The sequence below is a fragment of the Anser anser genome, assembly GCF_964211835.1.
Source record: "Anser anser genome assembly, chromosome: 1".
NCBI lineage: Eukaryota > Metazoa > Chordata > Aves > Anseriformes > Anatidae > Anser > Anser anser.
This window is the reverse complement of record NC_139720.1, coordinates 108,048,643-108,075,102: the sequence shown is the minus strand read 5'-3', so window position 1 is coordinate 108,075,102 and position 26,460 is coordinate 108,048,643. Positions and strand designations below refer to the sequence as shown.

The following is a 26,460-nucleotide window of genomic DNA, read 5'->3' as shown; positions in this document are numbered from 1 at the left end:
TCATGCAAGCTTTACACAAGCTTATCCATATCTTACAACCAAAGGAATAAGCCATACATACATAAGTGTGTACATGCAAATAAAAATGCAAAATACTTGAGTGTTGACTTTACCTATCAAAATGCCTCCACTGTTTTTTGTTGTTGTTTCTTTGTCTGTTTTTAACATGGAAGTAAAGCAAACACTAATACAGTTATGCTAACAGAGCTTTTGACAACCCCCTTGCACTTTGAAGGCACCTATGCATGGGTACTTATCAGTTAAACAGCCATCCAAGTGCTTATATCAATTTACATACGAAACACACCACAGTTCAGTTTTGAAATACTTAATGCATATCTATAGTTGCGTTTTTTTAAAATCAATGACTCATCTGATTTAACTAGCTTTGATGTTATGTTTCTACAAAATAATAATAAAAATAATAAAAAAGTGGTCCAATTCTGCTTGTTACTCTGTTGCTATGACATACTGCCACCAGGTGGAGATAATTTAATAAGAAGCTGCCTATTAACGTGTAGAGACAGTGGGGGAAATTTCATAATCTGAAATTGAATGAAACAAGAAGTGAAAAGAGAGCCTTAATTAAAACCACTCAACTCTGGCATATACTTTGTCCCTACCTCAAATATTAGTTTAATAGAGCCCAAATCTTGTCAAAAATAATCTGAAAGTCCTTGCAGACTTGATCTAAGAAGTTCAGAACACATGGGAGCTCATTGTAAAGGCTCAGCAGTCACCAAGCCAGAGAACCACTACCAATGCAACCCCGCAGCGCCGTGCCGTTTCCCTGGGGAGGGGGAGCGAGCACCCGCTTCATCCGCTTGATGCAACTGAGCCAGCCCATGGGACGGGCAAGGTGAATGGCTGCTTCTCCAACACGCAGCAGAAACCAGACCACCATTGTTCTGTATTTTAGGTGACAGTAGTAAAACAGCAAGAACAGCATGTCAGAAACAATACAGGGCTGCTCTCCTTTTGTGAACAGGACCGCTTCCCCCCCCCCCCCCAAGGCGTGCTGCGCCAGCAGCACTGCGTAACTTCACAATACGGTGCACAGACACCAGTCGAAGAGATCTGCTGTCAGGAGGGTTGTAAGAAGTCAGGTTGGTGGGAGAGTTCATTGTCAGCTCCATTCCAAAGCAAAATTACAAGCAACAAAACTTCAATTTAGCTCTACTGCAAATGGAAAGCAAGGCAAAGATGGAAAGAAGGAAGAACGCTTTTTCATTTTATGTGCCCAACTGTGGATTTACATAGATTTTCAGATATTTAGTGTTTCTAGGAAAAGGAAACAAACAAACAAAAAAAAACACCCACGACTAAAACTGGTTATCAATCTTTTCTTCTTATTTAGCATGTCATTCCCTATTCTTCATAACAGTTTCATTTTGGTTTAGACCTTCAGGCCTTTAAATAAATAAATAAATATTCACCCTCATACTTAATTGCTTTTCAAAGCACCTGCTTTAGATTCTTCTTTCATATTCATCTTTTCTGAGTACATACTTCAGAGCGTTCTTTTTGCTTTAATTTGTAATACACAATTTCCTTTCTTGGCAGAGAGCACAATATAACATATATTGATATCAGGATAGATAAGAAATCTTTAATTATACATGGCTACATTTCTTTAAAACAGAATGGTGACATTGAAAGTGGAGACTAAACAAAAAATGAGTTAAATTAAAATATTTACACTGTAGTCTTTAAAGACAAGTTTTAATAGGTCATAAAATGAAGCAGCAGCTATGAAAATGAAGATTGTGTGTTTTAGACAGTTTGTAAAAGCCACAAATCTTTTCTAAATTAGAAGTCTCTCATTGGGTTAAACATTTAGAGAACTTAGGTTGAAACCCTGTGGTTAGCATTTTGAAAAAGAAGTTGAAGATTCAGGTCTACTAAGGGATCATTGATGGGATGGTATTGAGTAAGGAGATATTAAATTGGAGTTATCATACCAGTTAATGGTTTTCCAGGCTGATACTAAATAATTTGAACATGAACCAGAACTGGAAACCAGGCGTTTCCAGCAACTTGAGAACCCCAAGTCTCTATTAAATGCTAAAACCTCAGAAACATGAGGCTGTCAACTGAAAAGTGATTACAGGGAAGCCGTACTAAATTAGCATCTTCTAAACTTACAAAAGCTCATCTACCTTGCAAACTGTCATCTGTTTTCTTTCTGCATGCTGGGGTCCAAGATTAATGCTCAAACACAAAGGCTAGGCATTCAAGCAATTACTAGATGTTGAACAGCATTCAACATAATTTTTAAAATATAATTTAAAAAATATTAAATGCTCACCACAATCTGTAACTATAAATAACGTACTTTGATACATATGGATAGTTTGATATACTTCCATGTAATTTATTTCCTCTACTGATTTTAGTGATACAAATGAGATGTTTCCGATTAGAAAAACATGGCAGATATATGATCTTAATGTTAATTAGTTATTATTAAAACATAAAGGACAGAGCAATGCAAGTTTAATTTAAAGCCCAAACAACTTCTAGGTGCTATACTCATGCAAATCAAAGTGGAAGAAGGAAATGTTTATTAAGTTACAAAATTTGGACAGCTTGTTTTGGTAAGGTTTCTGCTGTTTCATAAGAGCGGGCATTAAACAATCCAGACTACCATCACATTCCATTTGTTCTTCCTTTTTAAGGAGATTATGGTACTAGACTTCAACATGTTTGATGTAATCTATTTGCGAGCCACTACGACTCCTCTTTTTAAAAAAAGGTAAAGTTGCTTCTACAGCATTAATCGAAACCATAAATAGAGCACGTGCAGGAGAATACCTGCCTGCCTTCTGCAGTTCCCATTTTCTGTGCTAGTTGGAAAGTCCAGAAAAAAAAAAAAAAAAGCAGCTAAATTGAATAAAATAATGACATTGCCTATTGACAAAGCAGAATTTTGACTGGCACTTGTGATGTGTTAAACCTTTGACTTCTGGCAATTGTGCTCTACCTTTCCTATACACATTATTTTAATCTGGTTACTTACACATACCATAGAATCATAGAATCACTAACATGAAACTGTGTATGATCAGCAAAATGAACAAACACGTACAGCTAATTGCTGCAAATAATCTTTTACAGTTCAGAAGACCATCATCTTACATTGAAAAGTACCGGTACCTAGACCTTGAGTCCTCTGCCATAAATGGCTATCTATGATGTCATTACTAATCAGTGCATTTTTCTCGTATGTTCTTTTATAGTCTTTATTCGTATAACTCCTGTAAATTGGAGGGCATCTATTTTAATGTTCTTCATGAAAACATCGTGAATATATATTAAAGAATCAGACATTTTTTCCTGTTGTCTACTCTTTTGCCTAAAATCATATGCCAAATTCAAGTTATTCTATATTTCATAACTGTCTTATGATTAATGAATGGAATTGACAGTTCTGAGTACTTCTCGTTGCGGACAGTATGATTCTCCAGCACCTCATCATTAATTGTTTAAAGATGTACACAACAATCACAAGTAAAATTATTGCTCTTTGAGATGAGTCATCTTTCAGATCATCTCTGCACAGTACACAAATAACTGATCATTTGATTTTATTTTTTCAGTTTGATGAAACTTGCAAGGCTACATCAGGTGGGTTTTTAAGCGTCCCTGAATGGTTTTGACATCTATAGAAAATTCTGCATATACAATTCGCACTTCCATATTTCTAATGGTTGTCCCCATTTATTTCTGTTGGTTATCAACTGCTACTTATTTTGTTAAGTCAAGGCATCTACAAAGCATCTTTTAGAGTGTAAGAGTAAACCCTATAGCCATACTTTTAAAGTACTACTAAAACACTACCTATTTTTAATCTCAAATTCTGGACTAAATTCAAAGAACCACAGAAAATTTCAGGTTGGAAGATACCTTAAAGACCATCCTGTTCCAAACCCCTGCCATGGGCAGGGACACCTCCTACTAGACCAGGTTGCCCAAAGTTGCCCAAAGCCCCATCCAGCCTGGCCTTGAACACATCCAGGGATGAGACATCCACAGCTTCTCTAGACAACCCGTGCCAGTGCCACACCACCCTCACAGCGAAGTATTTCTTCCTAATGTCTAATCTAAATCTATCCTCTTTTAGTTTAAAATTATTACTCCTTGTCCTATCACTACAATCCCTGACAAAGAGTCAGGAATTACTCATTGATAATTCATAATGAGAATATGACATGAATGAAAAGGTTAGGCATTAGACCAGTTGCCCAGAGAGGTGGTTGAGTCACCATCCCTGGGGGTGTTTAAGGAAAGGTTGGCCGTGGTGCTTAGGGACAAGGTTTAGTGGGTGACATTGGTGGTTAGGGAGTGGCTGGACCAGATGATCTTGGAGGTCTTTTCCAACATCTGTGATTTGGTGAGAACAGAATTAACTCTCATTGCACGGTTAATCATCGAACAGCTTTTACGTATCTGAAAGTTCCAGAAATAATTTCTGGAACAAACATGTTATTATTTAGTATGGGTTACTTAAATGGTTATTTGTTGTTACATAATTAAATTGTAAATTTAAATATACTTTTTCTTTAATATATAAAAAAAAGAAGCAATTTCAGGGTTCAATTCCAAAAAGTACTCAATCAAGAATGCAGCTAAAAACGATCTTGTCCTGATACTGTAGCTTCTGTATTACAACATGGCCCTCATTTTTCCTTCCTTCTTAAAGTCATTTAGTTTATACAACCATTACGTTTAAGGCTGTTTCACACTTTCATTGTTTTTATTAGATGAATGTCATCTTTACATTTTCAGACCAAAATTGTTCAGTCAGACCATGCCCATTTGTTCCTGCACTGAGCACATATTTCAGCTTCAATAAAAAGCAATTCTTCTCCCTTCCAGTTAAAACTCTGAAATTTTTAGAGACACCAACCATATCCCCCTCTACTTTAAAGGAAACAAGCCAATTATCTCTCATGTCCTCATGCCTTTCTTCTCATCTTGCAGGAACATATACTGTTGAAATCATGGAGCAGATTATCTTGAGGGTCATCACGCGGCACTTGCAGGGCAATCAGGTGATCAGGCCTGGTCAGAATGGATTTATGAAAGGCAGGTCCTGCTTGACGAACCTGATCTCCTTCTATGACCAAGTGACACGCTTAGTGGATGAGGGAAAGGCTGTGGATGTGGTCTACCTTGACTTCAGTAAGGCTTCTGTCACTGTTTCCCACAACATTCTTCTCAAGAAAATGGCTGCTCTTGGCTTGGACTGGCGTACGCTTTGTTGGGTTAGAAACTGGCTGGGTAGCTGGGCCCAAAGAGTCATGGTGAATGGAGTCAAATCCAGTTGGAGGCCAGTCACTAGTGGAGTCCCCCAAGGCTCAGTACTGGGGCCAGTCCTCTCTAATATCTTTATCGATGATCTGGATGAGGGCATCCAGTGCACCCTCAGTAAATTTGCAGATGACACCAAGTTAGGTGCGTGTGTCAATCTGCTCGAGGGCAGGAAGGCTCTGCAGGAGGATCTGGATAGGCTGGAGCGATGGGCTGAGGCCAACTGCATGAAGTTCAGCAAGGCCAAGTGCCGGGTCCTGCACTTGGGGCGCAACAACCCCAAGCAGTGCTACAGGCTGGGAGATGAGTGGCTGGAAAGCTGCCTGGCAGAGAAGGACCTAGGAGTATTGGTTGATAGTCGGCTGAATATGAGCCAGCAGTGTGCTCAGGTGGCCAAGAAAGCCAACAGCATCCTGGCTTGCATAAGAAACAGTGTGGCCAGCAGGTCTAAGGAGGTGATTGTCCCCCCGTACTCAGCTCTGGTGAGGCTGCACCTTGAGTACTGTGTTCAGTTTTGGGCCCCTCGCTACAGGAAGGAAATGGAGGTGCTCGAGAGAGTCCAGAGAAGGGCGACGAGGCTGGTGAGCTATCTGGAGAACAAGTCTTACGAGGAGCAGCTGAGGGAGCTGGGATTGTTCAGCCTCAAGAAGAGGAGGCTCAGGGGCGACCTTATCACTCCCTATAGGTACCTTAAAGGAGGCTGTAGCGAGGTAGGGGTTGGTCTACGTTCCCGTGTGCCTGGTGATAGGACAAGGGGGAATGGGCTAAAGTTGCACCAGGGGAGGTTTAGGTTGGATATTAGGAAGACCTTGTTTACTGAAAGGGTTGTCAGGCATTGGAATGGGCTGCCCAGGGAAGTGGTTGAGTCAGCATCCCTGGAGGTCTTTAAGAGACATTTAGATGTTGAGCTCAGTGATATGGTTTAGTGGAGGATTTGTTAGTATTAGGTCAGAGGTTGGACTGGGTGATCTGGGAGGTCTCTTCCAACCTAGATGAATGGACCAGTAGAATTGTGTACAGCATTAAAACCTGATTTAATTGGAATCTCAGACATCAATGATGTAACCATGTAAATAAAATCAGTTATATTATATATACACATATACAGCCTTGCAAGTCATTTGTTTCAGAGCAGCAAGTCTGCTGTACTGGCCAGACATCTTTCTTCTGTCTTTTAAACAAAGGTAGAACATTTGCCAATGAATCCCCAGCTTCATGTGAGCTCTAGGACCTTGAGCAACCTCATCTAGTGGAAGGCACAGGGTTGAACCTAGATTGTCTCTAAATTCTCTTCCAACACAAACCATTCTGCGGGCTTATGATTTCAAGACCAAGGGATGCAGATTACCTGCCCATTCATTTTGGCTTCCACTTCTATCAGAAAAACTTTCCTACCGTTATCCCCCCACTTTTCCGTTCCTCCCTGCTCTTTTTTTCTTCTTCCAAAATCATTGCAGTAACAAATTTCTAAAGCCCTGGATTCAAAAATGCATAGGATACCCTAGAAATTGCTTCACTGTAACCAGCATGCTCAGGAATAGTTACAATAAATAGTGGTAGAAAATAATACTGAAGGTGGTTGAGATTTCAGACAGAACTGAGCTGTAGAACTGAGCTGTAAGCGATTAACTTTACTAGAAGATAGGTTGGATGCCAGTCCAGAATTACTGTATTTCTTGATGCATGCATCTCAAATTATTCTGTATCATAAGACTCACAGATTTTCCACCATGAGATGAAAGGGTGTGGGGAGAAGGAAGAAAAAATGTGTCACAGGAGAAGAGTGCCATGCCCGTCTTCCACAACACACACTGAGTAAGTTGAGGACAAACAAATCCTGCTCATGACTCACAACTGCTGTGCTACAGATACTACTGTTCTGAAGAATTATGTACTATAAACATAAAAGTTCTGACTCATGTATAGGGAAAGTCACTGTCTAGAGACCCTTATTAAACTGTACTTCAGTGTAAGAAGGGAGCAAGGAGAATGGGAAGGTGGGGTGAGGAAGGTGCTGGGGAGCACAGAAGGAATAAGCCCTAAAGGAACGGGTCTGCAGATCCATAATCTACACATTTGGTAGAAACACAACTAGTGCACAGGGTGCCCCACTATCAATGAATTAAGTACTAAGATCCTATTTCACAAATTGATACAGAAAGTCTATGTTCTCTAGCTATGCAGACAGACCACCTATTTTCTCTTTGCTTTCTTAAAACAGAAAGCATGCAAAACATTTATCTTATGTAAAAAGAACTGAAGCAAGTGGTAATTCCCCCCACTACCCTCCCAATTCCTTGCATGTAAAAATTCACCCAACAGTACAGTTGGCTTTCAGTAGCTAAAGTTCCTCTTCTAACTCAATGCACATATTTGATAAATAACAGATGTGTATTTTCCAGTGGTTTTTGTTTTATATAACAGTACAAATTTTCACCTCCTGTTGGTTTATTGACATTTCATTGCACCACATCCTCTATCTGTGCTATGCCTAATAGCACATTCAAACCTTTCACTTACTGTAACTTCAAAATGACAGGGGTCAAATCAGCCAGTTAACAAAAATAATTCTGCATCTCTGTAGAGTTCTAGCATCTGTCATCACTGCGATAAAACAGCAGAATCTGCTTTCTTATGAGAGATCAGTGACATCTGTTAGACAGCCTTTTTTATTTTAACTTACTACCAATATTTCCACGTTAAGTTCTGTGAGACAGAATATAGAAAAATACAAATTTTCAGATCAGATGATGGAAAAAGAAGTTTTACATACACTAAAATTCCAGTCTGCATTGCAAGACTTACAATTTCTGCTGGAATAGTTGATAAATTTAGGAAAAAGGTCTACACAAACCTTAAAGAACTAATTAAGCACACACTTTTAATATTTATTTTAAAATATTTACAGCTAACAGTTCATTTTCTACTTGCAGAGTAAAATTTACCAAAAATAATACAGGCAAAGCATGAACATGAAATTGTGCCTTGGTGCAGAGATATCTGCAAGCAGAACCAGACGTTAATACTTCTCCTCAGACATTTTCTATTTATCTTTAATTCACCCCTCTAAATGGTGATTCTGCACTTTATGTGGATAACTTTCATATTCTCTGGCTCCCTGAATAAGGTAAGGCATTTCCTTTCTTGTGATATTCTTTTTCTAACCAATATTATTCTAACTGTCCCAGACAATTTTTTTGTTTTGCTTTTCACTTGAACAATAATTTTAAATATTACTCAATATTTGAAAACTTTATTGAAGGTGACCTGTAACTAGTAATAATTTTCTAACTTCATCATCCAGTGATTTGGTGTGTTTTGATTTGAACAATCATTTAAGTATTTTTATCTACCTAAAAATCCCTCCTAGAACTTATTTCCCCCCCCCCCCCCTTCAGTAGTTTTAGTACCCTGAATATTTTAGATACAAAGTGTACAGTACTTCCCTTTCATTTGAACTGTTCCTGCCTTTTAACTAGCTGCTAACTAGCCAAGAAACAATGAACTGTATTTGTTACAGCTGACACATTCAGAAGTTAATCGCTGACATAGGTTTGGCAGCTATCCCAGTACAGGAAAAAAGAATGTATGGATTAGAACTACTTTGCATTCTGGTCAGAAACACACACTTGCAACATGACAACGAACTTTGCACTCAAAAAGATCCCTGTTTTAGAAGGCTGCATAAAAGGCTACAGATTAAATAAGAGATCTAGTTTACCAAAATGACAGATTTCAGTGTGCAAAATCAACAATCAAGGTTAGAAAAAACTACATGCTACATGAGACAAATTACAACTTCTAATAAAATGATAGCTGTTCTTGTCAAGCAGCTTAAACATGAGAAAAGACATTTTCATCTAAGTAACACGAAGGACACTTTTTACTAAGACACCCACACCGTTTGTGAAAAGTGTTTAAAAGATGCACAGGCTTACAAGCATTCAGTTTAAGTCTCCCAAAAATACCATACACCTCCCTCACTGGAGGAGATGCTAATTAGGGATCAGAATTTTTTCAAAAGTACTAAAGATCCAAATGAATAGAGAATATTTTCAGAAAATATTCAAGAAAGCATGCTCAGGATTCAAAATGCCATTTCATTTGGAAGATGAACCCAATTTAAGTGTTACTCATGGTTCTGTCAGCCAATGACCTTGCAACTCTGACCAAGTTGCATTACTGTTCAGTGCTGAGTTACTCTACTGGCATATGCTATCAGTATCCTAATTTAACGTGTTTGTGTTAGCGTAGGCTATACTTTTCTTCATGTGAGTAGTCCCTGTGGGAAGAAACACATTCTTCTTTTCAGCGTGTGGGACCCAGGAGAAGCGTAATCCATCTTTGGCCTCTAACAGACCTCTGCAGGGCCATGTGTCCATGTCTCTCATGCTGCAGGTAAGGAAGCTTCCCAAAACGTTCCTTTCAGTATTTAAGTGAGCATACACTGAAGAAAACCCAAGCACAGGGAAAGTTAAATAGAAGTTGTTACTGACTTCAGAGAGAGAACTATATAAATCCATTTGGAAGGCACATCATGATTTCTGCAAGTCATCTGGGGAAGTGTGAATATTCATGTGCACTCAGCAGGAGGTGGTGATTGATTTTATGAATTTATGAAATATGATTGGTTTCAAATATGTCATTTCAACAGCCCTTGGATGTAGGTTGCAAGCTACTGCTGAAATTTTCAATCTCAACCTCTCCACTTTGTCAGTGGTTAAAACAAAGAAATTCTGCTATATCCAAATACATTCAGTTAACTACGAATTACATGAGCTACCTGTTGAAGTTAACAAGTACCCCAAGTACAGCTGCACACTCTGTACCTCTGTTCTTCTTGCAATCCCTCTCTTGTTCCCCCATTATTCTTTTCCAGGTCTCTGAGACTTGACTTTAAATAAATTAGGCTGCTGTTTATATAGCTAACCCAATTTGCAGCAATTGATGACTTCTTACTTGTGCAAACAATACAGGGAACACACAAGTTCTGGCCCTGTAATTACTCTGTTCACTCTTTTGTGCTAGGAGATCAGGGAGTGTGTTCCAAACAGCATTTCAGAGCCCTCCCAATTTCTACTGTGTAGATTAAAGCACTTAGACTGTAACAGCACTCAGTGCCCTGTAAAACACTCATTCAAAATGCCTGCATAAGTAACATTATTGCCTGTTTTTATGTCAACAGATGATCAAATTGATTTAATACTATATGACCCTCAAACACATTGCAAAGACAGCTACACAAACACTATCCCACTTTAAAATATGAGGGGAAAAAAAGACTCCAGAGGACAAACCTAGGCCCATCTTGATTCCAAAAATAGATACAGAACTCAGGACTACAGATATCTAGTCTGCCAATTTTAGTAAATGGAGTTTGTAAGAAAGAGGGGCGGGGTGGGGGAGCTTGATCAGGTTCTGAGCCTATCAATCCTGGCAGCATCTTTCTTGCCCAATTTCAAACACTTGCAGCGTTAACAGTCCACCAGTCACAGCCAGCCATGAAGGCCAAAACAGACAGTTTGGCCACAGAAAGATGACAATTTGGTTGCTCGTTTTCATTCGTCAATGAGAGAAATCATTAGTGCTATTATTTCAAAACTGCCAAAAATAGGTACTTTCTGATGCAGAGTCAGAATAGAGACTAGAAAATACAGAAAAACATTTAAGTACAGATCTTACATAATCTCTAGATTTTTTTTAATGTACTTTCCCACTATTATCCTTTAAAAATAAACATTCCAGTTGCTATCTGCAGATTTAAATAAGTATCTCTGGGGATACTCCTTAGGATCCTCAAGGAATGTCAAGTCATCACACGCACCAAACACACTGGCCTCAGATAAAGCTTATTAAAGACAGAGGTGCTGGAATCAGTGTGCACACCCCTATAGAACAACAGTGAAGTCAGTTTACTGTCACTGCAGATTTTTATGCCACTGTTGGCTCTGTATCTTAACATTAAAGAAAAGCAGGGTGATTGTTAAAGCACTGGACTAAAATCAGGACAGCTGGTTCAGTTCTGGATTTACAATGGACTTGGTCTGACCTTGATCATGTTTCCTTCAGTTCATGTCAATAAAATAGGTAATCTCAACAAAATTAAGGGAAAAAAGAGTATCCACAGGGGGTAAAATTGAAATATTTCCATTTCCCAGGCTATGACAGAACTCCAGCAAGATCCACCATACTAAATAAGGATTATTGGCTAAGGTGCAACATTAGCACTTCTTTCTGGTGTCCAAATAAGTCAATCCGGAGTACATACTGCACCACATTAACTGGTGAAATTCCTGAGACACAAATGAAGTACTTCATATTAAGCCACAAAGCTTCACAATAGGAGAGCTTGGGTTTCCTGCCTGCTAGTAGTATTCTAACAAAAATACTCAGATTTCATTAATTATTCTCTATTTAAATGGATAACTACTGAATAAAAATTGGTCTTCAATGTACCAAATTTGATCTATGAAATTATTTGAAGAACAAAAATAGCTTTAAGATAATAAAAATATTAAAATAATGACTTTTAAACTTAACATACCTTTCAAGAATTACCAATGTAATAAAGCTGGGTCTTCCTTTCTCACTAGATAGTTCAGTTCCACCTGTCTGAATCTAGTACTGGACTTTTACTTCACAAATATAACCTTCATGGGTACTCTCACACCAATGTGCCACAGTTAAGTGCCCCTAATAAAAATCGGTAGAATAAAGTTAACTTGGCTTTCTAGAATTTATGGAATAACATCACTTATTAGAAAAGATTGTCCTATTAGGGCACCACACTAAAGCCTGAAGAGACCTGAATCAAATTTGTTGCCTCTACTTAGGTCATGCATGCACTGCTGTGGCCCAAGCTAGTTGTGCCTATAACACTGTCAGCAGAGTAAATGTGATGCAGAGGGGCCTTAACTCAAGCCTGGAAACAATAGTTTCATTTGTTGTAAGCATGTCATCTATTTACTTGAGTCAGACATTTTCCTCCAGTTCTCCTGCTCCTGAGGAGAGTGGGCACTGTGTGCCATAAGGACTATGCTGCGCCATTTAGATTTACTGGTTTAGGTCTTCCTTAGCTTGAGCTTCTGCCTTAATCTTGCTGTGGGCATGCTGACACAAACTTTGGCAGGCAGATGCAAGCCCTGAGCTGGCCAGATGCAACCTAATGGTTATTTGTGCATCTGTAATTACCACAACACTGTGCTAATGTTAATCAGCCATGACAACAATTTGTTCAAGCCATGTCACAAGAACAGCAGTTTTAGTTTATTTGGAGCTAGTTTGTGTTCAGTTGACTGGGAGCATGGGCAGGGTGAGTTTGCACCTGCCTAGGGAAGGCCATGAAGACATATGCCTGATAACTCCCTACTTTTTCTAGCAGTGGGACTTGAGGTGTCATGAGGCTTCGCACATTTCATGCTGAGGGTTCCTCAACATTATTGATATCTGGTGGCGTACACATTCCAAAAACAAGTGTACAAGAAGCAATTTCAGCATTCATGAATAATACTGTATATATAGTTATACAAAACACATTATTGTGTAGAAAACCCTATAAAGACAAAAAAAGAAAATGGTTCAAGTTCTCTGATCTGCAGAAACTATTCAGAAATAAAATCCAGAAAGTTTCCATTCTTATTTAGCCTTTAGCTACTCTCTCCAGAGAAACAAAGATGCTATTTGTGTCATTTACAATAACAGACTTCACTGTGTGGAAGTCTATGCATATGACATTGAATGGACAGCACACATACTTTTAGAAAGACAGATACTTTGAAATCTATACTCTTATAACAAAAAATGTGTTTTACTTGTTGTTTGTGATTACCAGCAGGTCACATACTTCATTTTTCAGTTGGATCAGTACCTTCCCCCTATTTTTTTTTTGCCACATTGTTCCATAGACCACATGCCTTAACAAATGCAAAAAGGCTGGAACCAAAAGTTTTACCACAAAAATATTTATCTCCATTACATCATACCTCAAATACGCAGCTTAGATTATGCAGTTACACCATGCAATGCAACTGAAAGAAAGCGCTGCTAGAAGAGAGAAATCCTGCCAAATGGAAGTAGGGCAGAGCTGAGTGAACTCAACGAATCTGAGAAAGTTAACTGTTTCCATGCCCCTTTTTACTTCTTGTAGGACAAGAGGACTCCAAAGGTACTTTTATAATGGAAAGACTAAAAATTAAAAATATTCTTTATGTAGCCATGAATTAAGCCTTGCATAAAAATACTGCACAATTAAAACTTAGACTAACAAAAATGTTTGGTTTGTACAAAAATGTTTATCATGAAAAATAGCTTTTGCTTCACTATGCATTCTTCCTAAAAAATGCTCAGAAAGGCTACTACTCTCATTTTTGCTGTTTTAGTAATTCTTTGTCACAGATCTGCATCTATTTTTAGAACTGAATTTTAGAAAACAAGGTATCTAAATTCTAACATATTGCTTTTTAAAATTATGTGATAATTCAAGCAAAATAAACTCAGAACATTCATGTCTACCTGCAAGTGGCTACAGTTCAAATGAAAATATAGCTATTCTATATTTTTATGAATCTAATGAACAGTTATGAAAATGCCTGCATTGCCTCCACAATTTTCTTCCAGTCTTAAGAATAAAATCTTTCAGAGCCATTATGTGAAACTTGATAAGATATATTAAAATACACCTACACTATGAAAACAGAACTTTCGTTTTTATTAATATTTTTGCCCCCCCCCCCCCCCCAAGGGAAAAAAAACAATTAAAAAAATGAGAACATCTTTCCTTTGAGGAAAACATGAACCTTCAATAAATATTAAGTATTTGGTGTTACCTCCTTCCTGCTACCAGAGTTTCCCTCTTTTTCCCTGATTAGAAAATCAGTGTTTTAATAAAATGTCCATGAACTTATTTACAAGATTCATTACACCGTTTTCCTAAGTAAAAATAGAACATCACCACACAAATGGATTGCTTTATAGGTTCACAAATACAGATGTTACTACTTTAATACCTGCAGTTCACATGTAATAGGTTTAGTGTGGTAATGAACAACACAAAAGGTTTTCTGCAGGGCTAACATTCATTGACATGGTTATAAATGGAGAGTACCTAGAAACCTTTCAGGACTGAATTTGGTGATCTCAATAGTCTAGAAAACAGTCACAAACATATTTAAGGTGCATTAAAGCAGCATTAATATTTACTAACCACAAGTACACAAAGATTTCCTTAGAATAGCTCTTACAACAATATTTGTATGAAAATGAATTATACTTCTATATTCTCATTTAATTCAATGGCTACAGGTGTTTTTTCTGGTTTAAAACAGTCACAGAAAAACTGTTATCAGAACTCACCTATCCAAGAGCACAAGGACTTTTCTCTTGTAAAGGAGTATTTCTTGGTTTTATTTATTTAAAAATTAGTTCAGAGTAGATAAAAATAAAAGGTTTACTACTCATAGGAAAGTATTTCTTTTCATCAAGATTTTTATGGGAAGCAATATCTTCCCCAGCCAGATCTGCTTTTCCATACATAAAATCAAGTGTTTGATCATGTACCTAGCGAGTTTAAAAAAAGCATATATATATATATATGCTATCAGAACACAGCACCTAAAAGGTTACATGCACGAAATGAAACTGGTGATTCAAGGTCTCAGAACACAAACACGAATCTTTCGGCTTGTTTGCATGTGACAGAAATAGCGAATATGTTAGAAAAGAATTTTGACGTTATCAGTAAGTAAGCAAATCACAATTTAATGTTCTTTCGGCACTATCATGGACTCAGAAATAAAACCTACCACAACCATCACATTAAATGAGTATCTGTAATTTTACTTCTAAGAATGTTAGAATAAGTCTACAATGGCTTTAGGAGAACTGTACAGCAAAACATCATCTACAAGTATTCTCAAAACCAGCAACATCAATTCCATTTATGCAGGCCTTATAATCCACGGCCATTCACAGCAACGTAACGTGAAGGTACTGGGGAGGATTATTTCGACTAAATGCTAAAAGCTGTTGAACCCAATGTCTGTAACTGCCATAAACTGGCACAAATCCATTTAACATCTGATCATTCAGACAGAATGCTTACAGACCTACAGCCATGATCTGAATACTGAACATCCAAGGAGCAGGTCTGACTGGTGTCACAAAGCCACAGACCAAAACAAACAAGTAAATGTCTCAAACAAAAACAAATGATTTTTTTTTTAATATTGAACTCCCCAACACAGCTATAACCAGGGCAGCAAGAACCTAGTGACACACAATGATTAACTGCACAAAGCTCAACGTTCTCATACACTCCCAGAGGGAGAACATGAAATCAGCAGCTTACAGTAAGTCTTTGGCTTTATTATTAAGAAAACACAGTGCACAAGGCAAAAAAAGATATTTTCATCTATCTTGAATGAAACCTGTCATGTCAGAACATCACCTCGGTTCTGACTTCTGTGTTGCTGGATTACTGCTATGCTTTGTCAGTGCTACTTTATAAACATGCCCACTACGTAGACATACATAAAGTTAGAGCTTGATTTTCTATTCTTCACTAAATCAGAAATCCCACATACTTGCACAGGAGTTATACAACTCCTGAAAGCTCCAATCAGGCCCTGAAAGCTGCAATCAGTACAAGCCCCGTAACAGCACTCTGGGTGCACAAGTCTCCCATTGACTCCAGTGGGAGTTCCATGACTGCAGGGGTTGCATAGTTTTGTCAGCAGAACTCATCTCACATAACAGAATTTCCTTAAAATAAGCTGTAAAGGCTAAAGATAAACGTAACATTTGTATTACACTACAGACACTGTTTATTGGAAGAAGTCTGCATTTAGTTCACATAAATCTAAAGTTAGAATATTATTCTACAAACACAAAAAGCAATGGAGCACATGTATTATTGCATTATTTATAAAATTCACAAATTATTACTGACAGCAATGCCCAGTTAGGTATAATTCATCCTGAATTTCAGATCCCAGATTAGATTTACAGAATCAGAATTCAGGAACAAAAAGCAAAACACAAACCAATAAAAGCAAACCTATTGTGAAATATGGATGTCTGACAAAATCGTTTAGGCGATTAGCATAAACCACAGTGTTCCAGTGTTTCACATTTTCATCTCTGTGGTTCTCTATTTTTCTCATATACACAAATAACTAATTTAAGGCCACATTTTTAAAGGACAATTTTCTTTCACTTTCAAAGAGACCTAAGTGATGAAAACAGGAAATGTTTTTGACAACCAAGCATCTGAATTTTTGAAGTTTTACCAGGAACAGCTAATTTATTATTATTCATTTATTTTTAAAACTTACAGACAACATCTATTGACACCAGCAGAATTTGCAAGAGGTACCAAGGACAAAACTCCGGTAATTCTTACTGCATTCAGAAATAGTATCTGCTATGAACACCTACTAACAGATGAGAAACACTGAAATAATATTTTCCAGAAAGTACCATTCAGCAATTGGAGAATTATTTTCCCCTACGTCTTCAGAACATTTACATGAAGAACGCCTTTGAAGCAAATCATTTGAAGGGATCTCCTGGGACATTCTGGAGACCCACTGAATGTAATACTTTCATAAATAAATAAAGAACCATCTTAAGACTAATCATGCTTCTTCCTTCTCACTCTTGGAATGCTCCAGAGTCACCGCTTTTTCTGACCAGAAATTTTATTTTGTACTGAAGATTTTTGTGACCTGTTTATGTCCATTTACTCAGATATCATGATTGCCTTTAAACTACCTCAGCACTCTGTGTATTCATCCCTGAAGCCACCTTCTTAGTAATCAAATCTCTCATTCATTTCGTTATGTTAACTACTCAAAAGCTTCAGCCCCCACCCCATGTGGGAGGCAGATCTTGCAACATCGATCACAGGAAAGAGAAAACAGAAACAAAAAAATAAACACAAAATACTAAAAACTCCACTTATAAACAAAGAGGCTGCTTACCATCAGCCTGATGGAGATCAGCTTAAAATTCAAGTACTTATTTAATAGACATTAACGTCCAGTAAGATAACCATTACCAAAAGGCTACCAAAATACATAAAATACTGAAAAAAAAAGTAGGAAAGAAACAGCAAACAAAACAAAGTGTATTCAAACCTTTGGAAAGTCCATGAATATAACATGTAGCTCTGATCCTCTCACAGAAGAGATGCGGAGTTCTCTGTGGTACACATGACATCACAGAAAAGGTAGGTAAAGAATTATTTGTATTCCTTACATTACCATATTCCTTACGTTACTTGAAGCACTGCAACATGACTTTTCAGGCTGCTTTCTGCATTCTCTTCAGTCATTGACACAGTGCACCAAATAGATCAAAGTATCACCAGGTTTAAGAACAAATTCACGCAGCAGAGATCTGTCAAGATTATTAAGGAAGATCACATAGATGTTACCCGACATATCCCTGCATGCTGTAGGGTGCGCTGACAGAAGTACAACATCATTCTTGCTCCGCACTTACTGTTTCTTCATGCATTGTCTTATGGTCTTTAGTCCCTGTCAGACCAGGAGGTCACTGGAGTACATGAACCTTCGTTCTGATCCAGCAGGCACATTAGTTTATGAGTCATTTAGTAACTTTAAAAAAAATGCTGTATTGCATTACTCCTGTTAACTGGTCTTCACTATGTTTAATACACACACCTTCTTTTCTGCCCTCTCCCCGAGTCCCTGGGTATTTAGCTTATTTTGCTTTGACCAATTAACATAATGACACAGTATTGACATAATAACATTGCAGTTCTAATTACATCTTTCCTGTTGGAAAGATGAAGAAAATTCATTGTACGTGATCAGTACAGAAAACTGTTCATAATAAGATACAGAATTACCTCTCCCTACCTGCCCACATCCACCTGCAACATATGCTACAAAGATCTCCATACACTGCATTAAGCCTCTTTTTAAATCTCTATTATTTTAATTATAGACCTGACTTCGAACAAGCCAAGTTCAGCTGTGGTACAATGGTCTGTGAAGTTAATGGGTTTGCAATTGCTTGCAGCTCTACTGGATATTATGCACCACGTGGTAGTAGCAAGAAAATTGATGGCAATGGTTTTGTTTTCAAGCTGAATTGAGATTATGTTCCAAATGGCACCGCTTGGGCAAAGCGATGAGGATAGCAACTCCTTGTATGAGTTACATACACAAATTCCAGGTATGAATTTCAGCTTATAGCCAGTCAAACGATTTGTATTCTTTCTTAAGCCACAATTGCAACATCAATATTCTGCTTAATGTTAGCTAACTGGAGAAGTCATTTTGAGAATACAATTTTCCTTCATGACATAATACATATTATTCATATGCTACAGGTATATTACAGTTTACTTTGAATATTTCTGATATGTGAAGTTACTCAACCACCTCTGTCTGCTGTGTAGCTATTCTACTCAAATAATTAGAATACTAAATAAAAAACAGTGTACCCTTCAAAAGGCACAAAACAGATTTAGATAAGAAGAAAAATATAGACTGTGCAAATAGAAGAACCACTTCTCCCCTCTCCCCCACGTTCTTTCTGGAAAAGTCACTACATCTTAAGTAAAAGTGTTGATGTTTTATGCTTTTTATGGAAAACTTGTTCTTGAAGGAACACACACAGGACTTGGATGAGAGGAAATTTATTACAGTCATAATAGGGAGGAAGAGAGAAGCTGACTAAATCCCCATAATATTTAATGGAGCTTTTCAAGTTTATCTGGACATTTTCCATCCATGAATTGGCCATTTCAGATCACATCATACTTACATCGTGGTAAACAGCCGTGGTTAACAGCTGTCCAGGCTTACTGAAATTATTTGTTCAAACATGTTTTTAAAAGACTCAATCATCCTGCTTGCAATGCTACTACATTAAAAAACAGGTGAAATCAAACAGCTGCTTATTTCTGTTCCAAAAAAGAACGTAGAACATATAAAACATTTTACAAGTTTCTGTTTTAAATGATAGTAGAGCTTTTATATAGGTAGAAACCATGTAATGAATTTTTAATTGATATACTTTGCTATATAACTCCTTCCCCAATTAACTTACATGAGACAGTAAAATAATTACTTTTAAAGAACTGGCCCAGTTTGGTTCTCATGCAAACAAAAACTTCAGGCAGTGAAAGTTATCCTCTAACTAGGATCAGTAGAGTTTGGCCACAATGTCCATAGTCATCTTTATATTTAAGAACTGCCTTATAAACATCTCATTCCATAGTAGATCTTACTTGTTGAATGACCTGAGTTGTAGCCACTACTACTGTGGAATGTCATTAATGATCCAAGTTTTGATGCATAGAGATTAATTCTGTTAGGAAAATGGACATTTCCTAAATAATAACAGCAAGATAAATGGAGAGTGTCATTCCACATCATGCTTTTTCGAAAGTGAAAGCTAGTCACCTCCTGCCACTTCAAGAGATGCTTTCACATACTGCACAACCTAATCAAAAACCCACTGCAGCCAACTGACTCCTGCTCAGCACAGCAGCTTCTGCGTTAGTGCAACCAGCAGCCCTTCCATGAAGTTACTCAAGTGCAGGTCATTTAAACCAGACATGGGGTTCTTGTTAGACAAGGTTTTCTAAAAAGTAGGCTTGTGTATGCATACATGCATTCTTTGTTTCCTTTCTACATAATCTTTAAGTAGGTTTTAAAACGTGTTCCTGTTCCAGTACAAGAAGATTTTAGTATCATAAGCTGTCACCACAAATAGCTATAGCCAGGAAAACTGACTCTGTTCATTTTTTTTTCATTCCTTTAACTTATTCGTTCAAGAAATTAAAAGTTTGATTCTGATCTCAGCTACAGTACGGCAAATGCCTTCTCCGATTAATGAACCCAGTCAAATGATATCAAATACTATAAAAATCTAACCCTATAATAAATAAAAGAAGCTTGGTACCTTTGTTTTTGAAGACCTCATTCAAGCTGTTATAGCATGGCATGGGAAGGCTGAAGAACCTTGCTAACTTAACTCTTCATTGTCTTGACATCCTCTAAAAATATCTAAATACATACAACCACAGTATTAAGTAAAACTGAGCTAGAACCGTGAAAAGATTTTGTGAAAGACTGCAGAATTATGTTGCTGAAGCTGGACATCCTCAGATTGAGATAACAGCAAGAAGTACTTTGAATGCTCTACTTACCAAGGAAAATTATTTTGAGCTTTAAAAGAGAGATACCAAAAACAGAGTGATTTCAGTCAATTATCTACCCTAGAAGGCACTAAATACACTAAGAAGGGAAAAAAAAAGACAGGAAACAGGACATTATTAGGTCAGAATATGGTCGTGATTAATTGACTGTTTTAAAACAAGGAGTGATAATACGATTTGCTACTTACTAATATGCCTAGAACTAGCATACTGCACCTAAATGGGCCTTCAAATTTGAAGCTATCAGGTAGGTTATCCATAAGCTCTCCCCCAATTCTCTTCTATTTCCAAACTTCAAAGCCATCAAAAATCAATTTCAAATGGTCTGTGACATGTAAAACCTTGTGATATGCTTCAAGCATACCACCCTTACTTCATGAAGCTAAGGTGTGCTCTTAAAGGGAGAAAGAGCAAAACATCTGGCATGTTACTTCACATAGACAATATGGATTTATACTTTTATTTATATTTTAAATAGTTTATCTGGAGAAGTCAGTCCTAGTCTTTCAGTAACGGATTTTCAACTCATAGCCACAAATGACTACAGAGAACATGTTTCCCAAAATGTCATATTAACTTGATTATGCTGGAATCAGATGACACATGCTGAATGTAACTGGGGGATTACTGGAATAAATTGGAAGAAAATCAGTAGACAAACATGAATCATCTGGGAAAAGTTCCTCAAATAAAAAGGTCAATGAAAGGGCAAATAAATACAGTATTTGTTCTCAAATTTATTTTATTTTTAAAATGCTGTGAAAGGCTAATAATACATAAGTTGGTCATACCACCACAGTAACATTCCCACAGATGAGAATAATTACCTAAATAAATATATGAACCACTTTGCAGGAGAAAGACAGTCAAAATGATACTATTCAACCTCTTACAAAAAATTTCAAAGCTTTAGCTCTACAGCTTTATAGTTCATACATTTCATGATTTAAAGGCACTGCAAACAAAAATATCTCTAAATAAAGCATTTTGTATAGAATTACATGGAACAAAACTCCATATATTTCTTACCAATCCATTCTTGACACAATCTGCTGAACATCCCAGTTTATTTTCAGGCAGATATTTTCATTTTTGTCGTCACTTGAAAAGGAGTTACACAGCAAACCAAACATTCCTTTAACACTTTTTTTTTAATGAGTGAAAAGGAGTAAAGGCAGACTGATTTATTTTCATCTTATTGCAGTTGTATAAATCAACTGGTAGCAGAAAATAGCTACCTGAAGTCATAAACATTTCAGATTTCGGTTTACAATTAGAGTAAAATATTAGTTGCACTCAATCCATTGGACAAACTGATTGACTTCAAAAATTCCAGATTTCATGTATTCTCTACACAAAAAGCAGAAAGAAGCAAGACTCTAGGAAATAACTACACTGCGGCAAATAAGATGCACCTCCTAGCAACTGTTTTAGGGAACATTCCTTATTAACAAACAGTACCTTAAAAGCACTCGTACAGAGAAACTGTGCATCAAAACCAAAAGTGAACTTGCTATCAAAGCAGCAAAGAGAAGAAACTTCAAGCACAATGATTGAATAAGTACTCACTCATACAAATCTTCTGCATGAATACAAAATGGATTAAATCCTGCAAGCGAAACATTTTCTATTGCAGCTTAACAGAAATTTGCTAACCCAAAGAACTGTATATTATGCAGAGTGATAGAAGAAATAGGATTTAGCGATCTGGGAAGGTGTCCATTTCATTCACTCTAAGTCAGTGTCCCCAGACACTGTTAAAAACCAATGAAGTCTACTCTTCTGAGTGTTGTATCACTATACATGCTAAAAGGCAGAGTTACAGAGAGGAGCTTTTTCTTTATCGCCTACTTATTTGTTAAACCAAACCTAATTAAATTTTGGGTCTTTCAGTTTGGGTAGTTTTGAAAGGTTAAGGAAACATCCTTTTGTTTTAGCACAACAACATGGCCAGTTAAATCCCTCCCTTGTGATGAAACAAGGAGAGGAAATATTTGGTCTTGTTAGATAATTATGGCATTCGTAAGCTCTTAAGTGAGCTGGGGGGCAGGGGGGTTGCTGTCAGCTACTTGCTTTCAAACTGCTCTGATTTTCTGAAACGGCACAAAGCATCACAGTTTCCTTGCCCCAGTCTTAGACAACAGCATTTTGCAATGAAAAAGCTTCAGTTATTCTTCATGAAATCTGCTGCAGCTATATGCTCAGAAACGCAAATCTTCATCCTAAAACTTTCAGTATTTCTGAAGCAAATGATCCAAATCCCGTTACTGGGTTTTTCTCAACTGTCCACACTATCTCTACTTTAACATTAAATAAAATCATAATTATCATATATCAACAGGGTAAGTCCCCAGAGTTTCTGGAATAGCCTCCCAGATTACTTGCATCATTTCAAGATATCTCAAGATTACTAAGAGGAGGTGTTAAAAAAAATGCAAAAATAATAAGCCCCTCACCAAGTCAATGCTTATTTTCAAAAAAAAAAACTGTAGAATCTTCCTCTCCCCTAGCAACCTAAATGGCAATATTTTTCATATGCAGATGTGTCTCCCACTCTCATTTGCTATCCCCTATCGTGGACTGAGGCTATTTTCCATAACCACTCCAAAAATCTTACTCTTCCCACCTTAAAACAATTCGCTTTTTTATAAAAAGACTTTTCCTCCATTTAGTTAACACTAATAACTTACTGTCAATATTAGATTTATTGAGCTTTCATCCTGCTCTTTCCATCTCCCTCCCCTATCTACCCTGCTATCGTTTTTAAAACTCAGCCTAATGGCACGCAGGATTTCATTCCATTATTCACCCCCTGACGTTTGCGATGGTAAGATACCGAAGCTATGTAATCTTTCTACGCTGCAGTAACCACACTCCACAAAGTAGCTTTCTGCCGCTCCTCCGTGAGAGGAACGACGGACCGTGTCTCCACAACCATTACACCCAGGTGGATCAACGGTAAGACCGAAGGATGCTTTTCCCTTCTCCTCCTCCTCCGCCACCCCAGCGATGCTGGAAAGCCTCCGCACCGCTTCTGAATCGCTAATCGGGAGACCTCCAGAGCTCGTCCCGAGGTGGCGAAAGCAGAGAAGTCTCTCTCCGCGAACTGCGAGCATCTGGTGGTTCCTCGCTACTTCTCGCCCAGACAAAATGTCTGCGCGGCAGGAGGTTTGGAGACGAGCTCCTGGAAGGCGGGGGCGCCGGGAGCCGCAGTCCCCACACCTTACGGCTGGGCGCCCCCCGCCCCTCACCCGGCGCGGCGGAGCCCGCAGCCGCCCCCCGCAAGGCGCCGGCAGGTACCGGGGCGGGACCCCGGCCCCCGCCCCGCCGCCCCCTGCCCAGCCCGGCTCGGTCCAGCCCGGCCGGGCGCCCCCGGCCCGCCGCGGGGCGAGGCCCCGTCCCCAGCGCGGGGCAGCGGCCGGCGCGGCCGTGGAGCTCTGCCGCCCCCTGCTGCAAGGCCGGCCCGAGGGACGGATGCTCCCCGTTCGCGCGGGGCGCGTTTTCCATCGGTGCCACCGCTATTTCCCCCTGAAACCTCCTTAAAAACAGGTGGCGGGCGAGGCGGTGCCCTCGGGCGGTGGGCACGGCCCCCACGGGCAAAACTCGCCGTGGCCACCCCGCTCCCCCCCCAAGCCCCGGTGCCGGGCGCCCCCGCCCCGCGCCCCCGCCCCCCGCCGGGCCCAAGCCGCTGCCTGTGTGCGCGCCCCCGTAACGCAGCCGCACCCGCACCCGCAGCCGGCAGCGCCTCGCCGCCACCCCCGGGGCGAGCCCAGCCGGTGCGGCGCGGTGCGGTCGGGGTTCGCCTGCCCGCAGCCGTACGGGGAAGCCCTGGCAGGGAGAGCCCGCGGCAGGTGCCTCGCGGGCTCCGCGGCGACACTTCTCGGCGGTCCCCTGCGCGGCGCCCACGCTGCCTTCCCCTCCGACAGACAGCGCGATCCTCGACAGAGTCTTTCTTAATTTTTTTTTTTTTTGATGCCCTCCCACATTTGTCGCCACAAAAAAAGGCAAAACCCCGTGCGAAGAGCTAAGTGTACCGAGCACCTTCCAGCTCTTTTTCTCCCTTTCCTCACGTACGCCTCCTCTCCCCGAGGGCCGTTATAAAAGGGGAAGGGGGCGAATTAGGCAAGTTTGATGTCCCTTCCAATCCGGTTCCAGCAGGACGCAACGCTTCAATTTTTCTCCGTTTCTTTCTCAGTTACGCTAACCTGAGTGACGGAGCGAGGACACGGCATAGGTATGAATAATTCAAAAAGAAAAAAATAAAATAAAATAAAAAGCAGCAACCCCACTCCTACCTTGCCCGCTACTGAAGAGCAATCCGAGCAGGTAGAGAGGCAGGAGGCTCATGTTCAGGAGCTCACGCCGGCGGACAGTTCCAAGTTAGAGGTGCTCAGCCCAGGCCAGCCCCGCCGCTGCTCTCTCCCTCCCTCCCGCCCAGCCCTCCCGGCCGGCCGTGCCTCGCAGCCCCGCACCGCCCCGCTCCGCTCCGCGCCGCCCGCCAAGTGACTGGGGTCGCCGCGCCGCGCCGCACTATATCGGGGAGCCGGCGGCCGCCGCGCAGGGGGCGGGCACACGGCGGTCCGCGCGGATCCCTCCGCCTCACACGCACGGGTGGAACGTTGCCGTGCTTCGGCTCGATTCTTCCGCCGCGGGCTCGGAGCCCGCATCTCTCGCCTCCTCCTCTCCCGCCCCGCGGGACGAGGCGAGTCCCGCGCAGCATCCCCGCGGAGGCTGCTCCCGCGCCCGAGGGGAGGCAGCCTGAAGGGAGAGGCGGCGGCTCGCCTGCGGAGCCCGGCGGGAAGCCCCGAATCCCCCGGGAAGGGAGAGCCGAGCGCGAGTGTGGCGCACCGAGGGGCTGGCGCGGCTCCGGTACCCCCCGCCGGATCCCTGCTGCGTCCCCCCAACGGCTGTCCCCCAGCGGCCGCCCGCCAGCGGCTGCCGCCCACCTTTAGTTAGGGGGCGACGGGCGCGAGGCGGCCGCGTGAGGGAGCGGCCGGGCGCGGGGCGCGGAGGCGCGACGTGGACGCGGATCCTGCCCCTGCCCCTGCCCCTGCCCCTGCCCCTGCCCCTGCCCCTGCCCCTGCCCCTGCCCCTGCGGCGGGTGCATCTGACGGCTCGCGGCCTCGCACCTCTGCGTCGAACTGTCCGGGAATTCACCTGAGTTGACTTCTGTTAGTAGCACGGAGGGGAAAAAAAAAAAAAAAACAACACCTCTGGTATTTACGACTGTGTGCGAAATAAAACCAATAAAAAATAAATTGCCTGCCTTCTCGGTGCTTCAGTGCTGTCTTACCTATAATCTTACTTTGTAAAAACAAAAAGAAAACCCTACTCGTAAGTAAAGAGGTGAATTGTCATCCAGCTTGACTTTAAAGAGGTAATTTTTTTTTCTTGCATTAATTAAGTTATGGTCTCCAGAGCAGCTTCTACAAATTTGCCACCTTACCACCTGTATGATACATGCAGGGAGATAGAAGTGGATTTATATTACCGTGGAACAGTGGAAGTAGTCAATAAAAGATTAATTCATATTAACATACCCCTAATAATTTTTTTTCCCCTCTTTTCAGCAGGATTTCGGTTTTAGGGAGGGGGACGGAGACAAGACATCCCTCTGCATAAAACTTTTACAAATGTCATTATAGGTATCTTCAGCTTGACTCCTGCTGCACAGAACTCTTACAAAATTATGAAATACGGGAGGAAGAAATTGTATAGTTAGCAGATCTTGCTGGGATCAACAAGATACATAATTGAAACCCAAAGTCTTTCCTCAGAAGAGGTTGTTTCCGTATACTTAAGGAGAAGTACAGCAAGTGCTGGTTGAGGGGACAGTGAGAGTTTTGTACCATTTTTTGGTGAACCTACACTACGTAGATCAGAACGTTATTGCTCAGTGATGTACCAAGTGACTCCTCTCTTGAAAGTGAAGATTTTTTTAAGGTATTATAAAA

General features: G+C 40.1%; 1 protein-coding gene across 3 annotated transcripts in view; it reads right to left on the bottom strand.

Annotated features, from left to right (window-relative positions):
• Window positions 1-25,009, bottom strand: part of NCAM2 (neural cell adhesion molecule 2) — a 294,421-nt gene extending 269,412 nt beyond the window's left edge. For all 3 annotated transcript variants that reach the window (XM_083820854.1, XM_083820852.1, XM_083820856.1), the window contains exon 1: window positions 24,802-25,009. In XM_083820854.1, the coding sequence (XP_083676980.1) occupies window positions 24,802-24,853 (52 nt within the window). In that variant the 5' untranslated portion in view covers window positions 24,854-25,009. The remainder of the gene's footprint in view (window positions 1-24,801) is intronic.
• Window positions 25,010-26,460: the final 1,451 nt, after the last annotated feature.